This window comes from Cannabis sativa, chromosome X (assembly GCF_029168945.1).
Source record: "Cannabis sativa cultivar Pink pepper isolate KNU-18-1 chromosome X, ASM2916894v1, whole genome shotgun sequence".
Classification (NCBI taxonomy): domain Eukaryota; kingdom Viridiplantae; phylum Streptophyta; class Magnoliopsida; order Rosales; family Cannabaceae; genus Cannabis; species Cannabis sativa.
In genome coordinates, this window is record NC_083610.1 from 76,359,401 (window position 1) to 76,371,375 (window position 11,975).

General features: G+C 34.2%; 1 protein-coding gene across 3 annotated transcripts; it reads right to left on the minus strand.

Moving 5' to 3' along the window:
- Positions 1-448: 448 nt before the first annotated feature.
- LOC115696112 (uncharacterized) lies at positions 449-5,025 on the minus strand. 3 transcript variants are annotated; one of them, XM_061106397.1, is made up of 10 exons: positions 4,399-5,025; positions 4,250-4,304; positions 3,338-4,131; positions 3,088-3,225; positions 2,346-2,986; positions 2,175-2,234; positions 2,006-2,101; positions 1,815-1,880; positions 1,268-1,662; positions 449-1,111 (listed from the first exon to the last, which is right to left on the minus strand). In XM_061106397.1, the coding sequence occupies exons 3-7, from the start codon at positions 3,404-3,406 to the stop codon at positions 2,077-2,079; spliced, it is 933 nt and encodes a 310-aa protein (XP_060962380.1). In that variant the 5' UTR covers positions 3,407-4,131; positions 4,250-4,304; positions 4,399-5,025; the 3' UTR covers positions 449-1,111; positions 1,268-1,662; positions 1,815-1,880; positions 2,006-2,076. The 3 variants fall into 3 exon arrangements, with proteins under 3 accessions (XP_060962380.1, XP_060962379.1, XP_060962381.1); XM_061106396.1 differs by having other exon boundaries at positions 1,815-2,101; XM_061106398.1 differs by lacking the exons at positions 4,250-4,304; positions 4,399-5,025 and having other exon boundaries at positions 1,815-2,101; positions 3,338-4,243.
- Positions 5,026-11,975: the final 6,950 nt, after the last annotated feature.

An 11,975-nucleotide genomic window follows, 5' to 3' on the forward strand; every position in this document is an offset into this window, starting at 1 on the left:
TCCTCAATGGGTTCAATGTGAAGTTGCAAAATTATATGTTATTCACATTTTCGTATTTGTTATGTGAAGTAGCGCAATGAGAATGTTCTATATTCCATATTTTTCCTCATTACTATGTTATGAATAACCAAATTTAAGGGGGCTATTGTCTATTTACATTTGGTTAAAGTAATGGGAGTTGATATGGTATGGTTTCAATCTGAATTTTAATATGTTTTCAAAACTCAGTTTAAAGTTGAATGAGTACAAAGATTTGGTAAGATTTGGTAACTAACATCATTTTCTTTAAATAATTAACAAGTCACCTTTGTCGTTATTTGTAATGTTATTGTACATGTGTTTTGAAAATTCGGTTTAAACTTCAATGACTACAAAGATTTGGTAAGATTTGGCAACTAACATGATTTCCTTCAAATAATTAAGAAGAAGTCACCTTTTAACCAAAAAAAAAAAACAAATAAAGGAAATTAAGAAGTCACCTTTGTCGTGATTTCTAATGGTATAGTACAAATCATAAAGTTTTGGGGTTGAATAATTTATGTGAAGTACAATCAAGTACTTCTCAAGTATGGGTACATTGTAAGAGTTGTTATGGTGTGAGTACAAAGATTTGCTAAGTATGGTGCAATCTCAAAGTTAATATATTCTCAAAACTAAAATAAACACAAGTCTGTCAACATAATAACCAGTTCTAAACGTCAACTAATAAAAACAGATGTCTAAATCCAAATGCTCCCAAATCCAAACTAAACAACACACAAATAACACAACCTATGCTCCCAAATCCAAACTAAACAACACAGTAATAACACAACCTATTAATAACACAAGTGTTTTTTACAGACTATTCACCATATGAAATCTTAGTCTTGCTAGACTGAAACCTAGGGGAGGCTCTTGACGGGAGAAACATGTTTGTATGGTGAGACGTCGCTGTACTGAACCGAGGATCGCGTGGAGACTTTGACGGACTACGCAAAGGGGCCGAGGATGATGCAAATGAGCTGCCTTGTGCAGCCCTACGATCTTCAACCACTTTGGTACGAATTTCATTTTGTTCATCAGTTATGATCCTCGCAGCGATTTCCAAACGTGCCTCAACCGGGTGAAACTGTGGCACAATACAGAAACAAAAACAAAAACTTGTGAAAATGTAATTAACTCTAATCAACTTGACATTACAACACCGAATAAAATTTAAATTACACAACGTTAATCTCAATCAAACTTGCGTAGTACATTCTGAAATAACTAAACAGTGGTATACCTGATCAACTACTTCTTCCTCATTGGCCACAGCCTCCATGTACTTCATGACGTATACACCGCAATCTCGGTCATTGTCTTGTTGAGGAAGCCCGCGATCTTTCCTGTCAATTTCGAAATCCACGAAAGTCACATTCTTCGACCTATTCTCCCCAAACAAAAGGTCCAACGTCGACAACTGCAAACATATACAATTAGTTAGATTCAATGAAGAATGAGTTCACATCAAACAATGAAACTTTGCAACTTTATCATTTCTTTCGTAGCGTCCACACGATACTTCTCATCCATTGCGGTGTGTAGGGAGTCCAGAAATGAGACAACCTTGGACTTCATATTAACTTCGGCATCAAACCAATGTGGTGCACCTTCTAGAGTCAACACCGGCACAAACATCTACAATTGAATAGAGGAACAATAAAGTCAAAAATAAATTGAAATTACAGACCATATAGATATTCGACACTACAATGACCAATATGCATTGCTAACATATCTCAGTTTTCAAAATTACAATTAAGAACGACCATGTGTATATGATGAAGTACCTTGACGCATTTTTGGAAGTTGTCTTCGTAAAATAGTTTTGACCATTCCCGGTCTTTCGCAATCCTCTTCACATTAAACGAACCGAGAGTTTTTTGCTGCAAAAGCATTGTTCATCTTGTCAAGTAACAGAAATTACAACCAAACTGAAGAATTACAAAATTTAAAATAAGTTGTACAGCAAAGCAATTACCGAGATGCGAGTGGGCATGTACCAAACACGAGGTTGGTCAGCTAATCGACTATCACGTTCGTACTTGTTCATTAGTATAGAAAAACAGTCAATGATCTGCAACAAAATGAAATATGATTTACACATGTACAATAAATGATACATATTTAGTAACTACTTTGACACTTACGGATCCCTCAACTTCTTGCAAGGGTCGCAACGATGCCATGCACCTCCTATCCACTTCAAACTTTCGAAATTTCGCAAGCACATATTTGATTCAATTGTAATCAATGTAACTGTTATTAAAAATTTCTACAAGTATATGATAATGAGAGATACGAAAATAACATTTACTTACCCCGGATCTAATGTGTTGCTAAAAACAAACTTGTAAAACCCATATTGGTTACGGGGGATCGCTTCCTTCGTCTTGAAAGGCCCGACAACAGTTCTGCCCCACTCAATAAATTGCTCGTAGGCCTTATCGTTGAAGTCATCCTCAATTAAAGGCACATTCTCTGAATGTGTCTTCTTTGATTTGACGAGGGCTTTGCCTTTATTCCAGAAAGACGCCACTTCGACTATATCAAAGTCCTCATCGTCGAAGGTCTTATGTGCAGCACCTTCATCTTCAACAGATTTTGTAGCAGATAGTGAAGGCGTACTTACAGATTCCACCACATTTTCCTCAGATAGACCAACAACATTAGTCTTCGAACGGACAGGGGACTTCAACGGGGACTCCTCCACGGCCTGGCTGCACTCCGCCTTCTTCCCCACTTCCGCAGCAGCATCCTCCTCCAACTCTCGGTCAATAACACCTACACCTTCTCCTTTGTCCATAAATTTCAAAGAAAATGATCTCAACTGAGACTTTAACTCATTGGAGAAGTACTCCTTCAACTCGTTCATAGAGCTGACAAAGTGGTCACTGCTCTTTCTTCCTTCCGAGTCGAAGTAGTAGTTGGGCAGTATTACGGGATTCGAAGTGAGCGTTATCTGTTAAACATAACAAATTAAACAAATTTAATTTTTCAAACCCAAAATAATTAATATCAACTGAAATCACATTACCACATTATAACCAAAATTCGATGTACCTTGTCGCTGTTGGGACCCCCATTGTCTTTCACAAATTTGTAAGCGGACTTACATTGTTTACTACCCCAAAAATCAACGGGGAGCACTGTTCGGTCGACATATCCAAAGTTCCACTCCACGTGAGTCAAGTACACCAACTGTGACAAACAAACAATGTATTAGGAATACATTCGACTAATAAATTACAATATTATATTATAAACTTAATAAACACATTTACATAAATGAAAGATAACAAAATCAATGTACCTGGAGGAATAAGGTGCAGCTAGACACATTCTTCGTGGCCTTATTTCGGAATCTGAAAATTGAGTTCATCAGATACCTGAACCCGACAGTTGCCCAGTTCTTGTGGCGAATGTCCCTGGTAACCTTAAGGGAGTGCAAGTACCCCGAAGTGATATCGCAACCCGTTTTTGGTGCAAGGACTGTACCTATGACCACCAAAGAAAATTTAATCAGAAATAGGTTGTCTGCGTCAACGCACTCCAACAAAGATTTCTCCAACCCTGTCAACGACACGGTGTACTCGACAACGTTCAATATCTCCTACAGATATCGAGTGTCACTATCACCCTCGGTGACTACAGGATCCCCTCCGTCGTCCACCCCATAACATCTCCGAACATCGCGGCAGATAAGTGAATTTTCCTCCCATACAAATCCAGTATGCTACTGGTTGGTTCAACATGTTTGATTAACCAACTCACTAGTCGGGTGTCAATGTATGGTGCATCCTCTCTGATGAATGATCCAAATCCAGCATTTTGGATCACATCTTTCTGCTCCAGGTTCAGGTTCTTGCAAATCCTAATTAAACGGTTGAAGGAGCATCGACCGTACACAGATGCTTCTTCACTTTCAGGAGCAACCTCTTCCTCATCCACCTCCACTTTCTTCCCCTTGCCATCAGCTGCCTTTGGTTTCCTCCCCCTTGTTTGCACTGCCTTCTTAGCGGGAGTAGGGTTAGGGTCATAGCTTCTCCACTCAGACTTCTCCTCGTTGGTGAAACCTTTATATTGCACTTTCAATTTGTCGGTAGCCTGTAATATGAGGCAAACTTACATCAACTACAGAGTACATGGAAAGAATCTTAAAGTATGTCAAACAATTACGATGAATTACAGACAATTGACATAAAAAAATTGAGTGACATCAAACCTCTTTCTCAGTTAATCCCTTCTCAGCTGCTCGAAGAGCTTTGTAGTTCGCATTGCTACATATGGACATAATTTCAATTAAATATATAATAAAATAAATGTTAAACATCATTCACACGAGTAAACAACTATCCATCATTCAAAACTTACAAGAAATTTCTCCAAGCAACCGCATTATCGTTCGGCTCGGGAGTGACATCCTTCTTTATGGGTTCATTTCCCCATTTCCTTTTGCGTTTCCCAGCCATGTATGATGAACCTAACCAAATTAAAGATAAACAAATTTAAACGTTAAGGACTACATATTTCAGCAAATACACTATATATAAAAAAATAATTGACCAAAACACAATGAAAATCGTGCATTGTAATCACCTAAAATCACATAAAATCAACTTAACCATTCGGCATTGAAAAAATTCAGATTTCAAACACACATTTCATGCTTCTTGCATGTTACACATTAAAGTACATTAAAATGATGTGAAACTCTTTTCAACTAAATGATTTCCAATACTTAAAAATTATACGAAACAAAAAGCATTCCCAGAATTCAGACTTCAAACACACCATGCACATCAGATAAAAACATATGATGTTTGACACACAAAAAAGTTTTCTTCCAAGCAATTGATGAACTACTCCAAAGAATCTACACCTTGCACAACCAAAACAATGAACAAAACAAAACTTAACCAACAACTGCCATACACAATAATGAACAGAACCATATTTGGCAGAACCATATTTGTGAAATAGGTCTAAACAGGCTTATAAAAAAAATTCTCAAACAAGAATTAAATGAGGTAAAATCCAAGTTTTTTTACACACAAAATGGACTGAATTGAACAACAATTACTAAATCCATGAAATTGTAATACTTAATTGGCCATGAAAAACCTTTTTGGCTAACACTTAAATCATCAAGATCAGAGCCAAGAGGGGTCAATGACATGTACTATGAATATAATCACGGGTTTCCCTCTCTTTGTACGACCAAAGCCAAAAAAAAAAAAAAACTCAACAATGCTTAACCAATCTCGGATATATAGACCCATGCTCCCCTCACTAGTTGAGATAATATTACTTGTAAGACTCATTTAATTGATTTTAATTAATCAATTAAAAATTCTCAAGATAGACTTGTCTATTTGAGAATTTATCACTTATTAAGGGCAAAACAGTAAATAGAGATTTTGAAGGGCATATTTATTAATTAGAAAACTTTAATTAGTTTCATTATTAATAAAATAAATGACAATATATTATTTGATAATTAATTTTAATTATTAAATAATTAGATTTGACATTTATGTGGTTGAACAAAGGAATTGGCAGTTTTTGACAAAATAGGAAACTATCAATGTAGGAAAAGGAAAGTTGGAAAAGTGGCAAGCCTTGTTTCCACAATGCCTAGGCCGGCCACTTAGCTTCCTTTTCTCTTTGATTTTTTCAATTCCAAATGTCAATCATAGCCCTGGGTGGTCTTCTATAAATAGAAGGCAAAGGCTTCAGAGTATATACAACTGTACAACCTTTTCACAACATTATTCTGAAAGAATTTTCTCTCAGAAAATTCTCTCTGAGCCGCCACCCTCTCTCTCTCTCTTCCTTCACTGTTTCGAAAAGTATAAGTGCTAGAGTAGTGCCCACACACATCAAGTAATACCTCAATCATAGTGAGGAAGGCTGTGTAGAATTCAGAAACAACAAAGAAGGACTATCGGGCTCAGATCTTGATTATACTCTGCTACAGAAAGGAATCAAGGGTTAGAGATCTGAGTGGGAGGAGACATATATTCCGCTGCAATCACTGTAAGATTTCTGATACTCTTATGTGTTTAATTTCCTATCGTTTTAGAAGTTCATATTTAGGTTGTTAAATCAACATACTTGTGAGTAGATCTAAGATCCTGGTAAAATAACTTCCAACAGTCATCACTTGAATTTTTATGCAAATTTAGCCTTCCTTCGCGGAAGTCGAAGCTTGTTTCATAAAAATTCAACATGACTCTCGCATGCACATTGCTTTTTGTGCAAGAAAGATCACTATGGGTATGTCACGTCTTCAACCCTCCTACCCAGAATGGAAGGACTGCTTGAAGTCTGTATTACGCCCGTAATGCTTTCACCCTTTGATCTTTTCAAGCAAAGTCATCGCTTGAATTTTTATGCAACTTTAGCCTTCTTTCTCGGAAGTCGAAGCTTGCTTCATAAAAATTCAACATGACTCTCGCATGCACATTGTTTTCGTGCAAGAAAGATCACTGGGGTATGGCGCGTCTTCAACCCTCCTTCCTGGAATGGAAGGATTGCTTGAAGTCTGTCTTACTCCCTGTGATGCTTTCACCATTTGATCTTTTCAAGCGAAGTCATCACTTGAATTTTTATGCAACTTTAGCCTTCCTTTGCGGAAGCTGAAGCTTGCTTCATAAAAATTCAACATGACTCTTGCATGCACATTGTTTTTCGTGCAAGAAAGATCACTAGGGGTATGGCACGTCTTCAACCCTCCTTCTCAGAATGGAAGGACTGCTTGAAGTCTGTCTTACTCCCCGTGATGCTTTCACCCTTTGATCTTTTCAAGCAAAGTCATCACTTGAATTTTTATACAACTTTAGCCTTCCTTCACGGAAGTCAAAGCTTGCTTCACAAAAATTAAACATGACTCTTGCATGCACATTGTTTTTCGTGAAAGAAAAATCACTGGGGGTATGGCGCGTCTTTAACCATCCTTCCCAGATCGGAAGGATTGCTTGAAGTCTGTCTTACTCCCCGTGATGCTTTCACCCTTTGATCTTTTCAAGCGAAGTCATCGCTTGAATTTTTATACAACTTTAGCCTTCCTTCGTAGAAGCCGAAGCTTGCTTCATAAAAATTCAACATGACTCTCGCATGCCACATTATTTTTCATGCAAGAAAGATCACTAGGGGTATGACACGTCTTCAACCCTCCTTCTCGGAATAAAAGGACTACTTGAAGTCTACCACACACCCAATGATGTTTCACCCTCCAGCTTTTGAAAGCAAAGTCATTGTCAGAAATTGTTGAGCACCTTTAGCCTTTCTTAGTGAAACCCAAAAGTTTGCCGCTATGAAATTCAGCATAACTTTTGTTAACGTAGATTTTCGTTAACCAAATTTGAGCCTCACGGTAATAATTCCACAAAAAAAAAAAAATCTATAGAGAAAAATATATGAACATAGGGTTTTTTACATGGTTTTGCTGTTAAAATTCTACATAGTCCACGAGTCAATCTTATTCAGATTTTTGAGTATTTTTCTTTTTAGGGCCTCTTTCATATAAGTTGTTTCGTCCCCTTTCTTGATCTTGTCTGCCATTATCTATAATTACATAGTGGACAGTACTTTACAAAAGTTGACAATAATCGTTACAACAATTATTCCCTCAAATCATGAGATTTGATTACAAATCAAGCTAAATAAATGAGGTTTTTACACAGCTGTGAATATCCCACTTTTATTGGGCCAAGATGAACGTGTAATTAAAGATATACATTAAGCCTTATCTCACAGGGATGCCTCACTGAGAATGGACCATGTTAACTTTGATGGCGAGCAGTTGCTTGTCATTTGGCTTCTCGAGACTAATATTGTTTTAAGTCTTATAACTATATTTTCTGGTGTCGAGATGATCTTCCTCACATGCATACCTTCTTCTAGCGAGATAACACATCACTGTCTATTTTCTTGACTCGCCACACTATCTACACTCAGTTTGTATATCGTATAATATACGCTAAGTGTTTTTAGTGTTATCGTTTCTCTTCCACGCAGCAAGGTTGAGGCCTCGTCATGCACACGTGCACCCACATGATTTCTCGTCAATACATAAGTTAGCAATTCGTACGTTTCCGTCTCGCAGAAGCCGAGTTATAAACATACCCTGCGAATTATATTTCCAACGAGTCGTTCCATGCTAAGTGTACTTTTCGTTTGCGTGTTTGAGTTCTTTGTTCTTCCCAGCTCGACACATGTCTTCCTCTAATGTACTTACCGAATTTTGAGTATAACAATTGTCCCTTAAAAAGTTATTTTTAATTAAAAAAAAGGTTTTTAATGATTACAAAGGGTATTTCTGTCATGTTCCTCTTTTTTGAAAAGACGCATATTCTCTGATTTTGGCGGTTCTGCGGTTTCGAGGTACATCAGAATTAAATGACCATCTTTTCCACTTCCGCTTTGAATCATGTCCATAGGATTAAATCTTTCTCCGATCTAACGAAACCACTATCATGGGCATAAAATAAGAAAAAATGAACCACCTTTGCACCATTTCAGAAAGTTTGAGAAAAACCCTTAAACTTCTTCGTCAAGGATCACCATTAAATCCGTTTGAAGACTTGCATGACATCCTTGTCCTTGACCTTTTTCCTGAGAGTTTCCTCCGACTTCATCTTCTCAAAGCGATCTTTGCTTCGTTTGAAGGTTTGCAGATGGAATTACCAAGCATTGCCCCAAGCCCTAACTTCAAACGGTAAGTTGCTTTCTTCTTTCTCATGTTTGTTACATAATGTGGATCAGTTACTTGATTTGTTTGTATCGTTATCATCTCCTCTGGTTTTGGTAGGTTTTTTTAAGGGTTAAAACTGTTCATACTAGGATTAAGGCAGTACGTAGGTTGTTTTAAGATCTCCAACTCATTACTCGGTGGTGAGCTCAGTACACCACCGGCACCACCCTCATTTCTCGGTGCCAATCAATCGACATTTGTTTTCTAGAACTGGTTTGTCGATTCTCTCTTTTAATTGATTAAAATGTATTATTTATTAGACATTGTTTTTATAAATATAGATATACAGTATTGTTCGGTAACCATTAAAAAATCTATGTTTGGATAAATTAATCAAAAACCATGAAGAACTTGCAAGATTTTGTTAAGTAAAATTTAAAAAAGCAAAAAACAAAATGGTTCCCGAACAGGCCATATAATGTATACATTTATTGTTTGATTTTGTTTTCAAAATCCTTTATATATACATATAAATGTAGCTAGATTAGGTTTTAATAGTGTTTCCTAAATTAACATTGTTCTTGTGAAATCTATTACACTTTTGAGTCTCTTGATCTCATACTATTTTCTTACAAGTTATATTATATCTGAATAATAAAATGTAATAAAGAAGAAACTAATAAGGTGAGGACGTTATAATGGAATGTTGGGGTGTAGTCGGTGCAATATCATTAACAAATTATTCTATGCAAGTTATTTTATAAATTTTTAATATAGAGAAAACTGTAACAATTATTATGCAAGAATTACAAGAAATGGGAGCAAACTTAGCTATTCTCGTTATTTGAGCTACTCTTCTCTTCTTTGAATAAGCAAATATTATATAACAAATGAGTTAGTCTACTTGAATATCCCAAATTCATATCTTAAAAAAAAAAACATAGGCCTCGTGGAGGGTTAGCTTTTGGTGTTGGTGGACTCTTTATATGGCTAGAGAATGATCAACATCAGCTTTGCATTTAATTAGAACTCCCCTTCAGCTGCTGCTTCTAGGAGATTATAGTTTCTATTAGTAGACACTACTAATGAGTTTGACATTATTGTTTGCTTCCCACCTGCCATTGCCAAGACATATCAATGTTATTTGAATTGATTCATTAGTTGTGTAAATATAAAAATATAATGTTTTAAAGTTTTATTGACATTTTTAGTCGTTGTTAAACTTATATATTTATGTAATTTTGTATTTTGGTAATTTTTTTTATATATGATATGATAATAGTTATAAAGATTAAAATTTTATCCACTTTTATTTTAGTTTGATGAATTTATAAATTTAAGCTTTTAATTTAATATTTGAAATATTTTATAGGTTTCGGATTTTTTGTGTTGATTGGAAATTGGACAATTGTAGCTGTTTTTATTGGAGAGAGGTATAATCTCTCGAACTTTAAAAAAATTTATTTAGTGGAGTTTGAATATGTTAGATATTCATCTATAGTGAAGTAGGTTCTGCGATTAATTTTACTGTGGTCGGATGGGTGGAATATGTATGTTAGAAGAGTTTGAATATCTTAAATATTCATCTGTAGTGAAGTAGGTTCTGCGAATACATGTACTGCGGTCGGATGAGTGGATAATTTTGTATTATTAATGTTATTTTGTTATTATTGTATTGTTTAATGTGTTTATTAATTATTCTTTCCATGTTTTAAATTTTCGAGAATGTCCAATTACAGTTGTTATGTTGCCGAAATTTCGCTAAATCGAATTAGGATAAATTTTAATAAAATGCATAAAATTTACTAAAATACATATGTGTGTGGTACTTAATTTAACTAATTAATTACTACACATATTTAAACAAATAATAGAATAAAGTTACTTTTTTTAGAAGTTTCGAAATGGATAGAAATTGGATGAGTGCGAATAAATTATCAGCGGAGTATAGTGAAGGCGTTGAAAATTTCTTGGACTTTTGTAAGAAGTATGCCAAAATTCCTAAATTGGTTCTTTGTCCTTGTCTTAAATGTGGTAACATGGAGCGTATGAACACTACTAGACAAATGAGCATTAATATAGGAACGGAATAGACAAGAGTTATAAGGTTTGGGTTTATTACGAGAAAAAAAATAGAGTTCTAGGCGAGGGATTGTCTAAGTCTAACAAGGTTAACACATAAAAATGATAATTTATAATTAGTCATAATTTTTTTACTTTAAGTTACAAATTTTGTTGTGACTGAATGTAAGATTTTTTGTAGTGTGTTGTGATTTCGAGAAATTATAAAAATTACATTTATGGTTTAATTCAATAAAATACCCAAAATTCACACCACCGACACCGTGAACATTCAACTAAATTATGAACGCATATTAAAAAAAAGTTAATACATAATAATAAATTAATATATATATATATATATCATACATGTACGTTTACAAAATTGTTTAAAAAATTTGAGAAATGTAATTTTAGAGGAAACATAAATATTTTTGTGAGTTGAATATTTTATAAGCATATTTATATATATATATATATATATATTTATATATATATATTATATAAAATTTGAGCATTAAAAAAAATTGATAAATTATTATGTAAAATATTTTTTCTCAACATATTCATATATTTATACATCTTTTAAATAAATTATTTTTAATAAATAAAATATAAAAATAACTAAGTTATATAACAAATTATATATACAAGTTCAATATTCTAAATGTATTTTTCTCTAAAAAATATTTTTATTAATTTTTTTAGTTGATAGGATATTATGAGTCTTGGGTATAAAAAATGATTATATATATACACTACTTGAAAATTGAGTTTTAGTGACACTCTATACATGTTACTGAAACTTTTTAGTGACACTTCAACGCGTGTCATTAATGAGGCTGACTGGAAATGCAGTTTTTAGTGACACTCCACACGTGTCACTGAAACCTATTGCACTCGTTTTTTGCGCGTTACTATAGGGATATAGTGGTTTTGCCAGACTAAAAAGGTAACAACCACACACAAGGAGTGTCACTATATCCTATTTTTTTTTTTCTTTTTTATTAATATTTTTAGAGTTATAGTGACACACCAAAAGTGCCACTATATTAAATATTTTTTAAAAATAAATAAAATAATTAATTATTTTAATTCAAATTTTATATATTATAAATAATAATTTATATTAACTATACACAAATACAATTAAATATAACAATAATAATTTTAATTGACTAAATTTAAAATT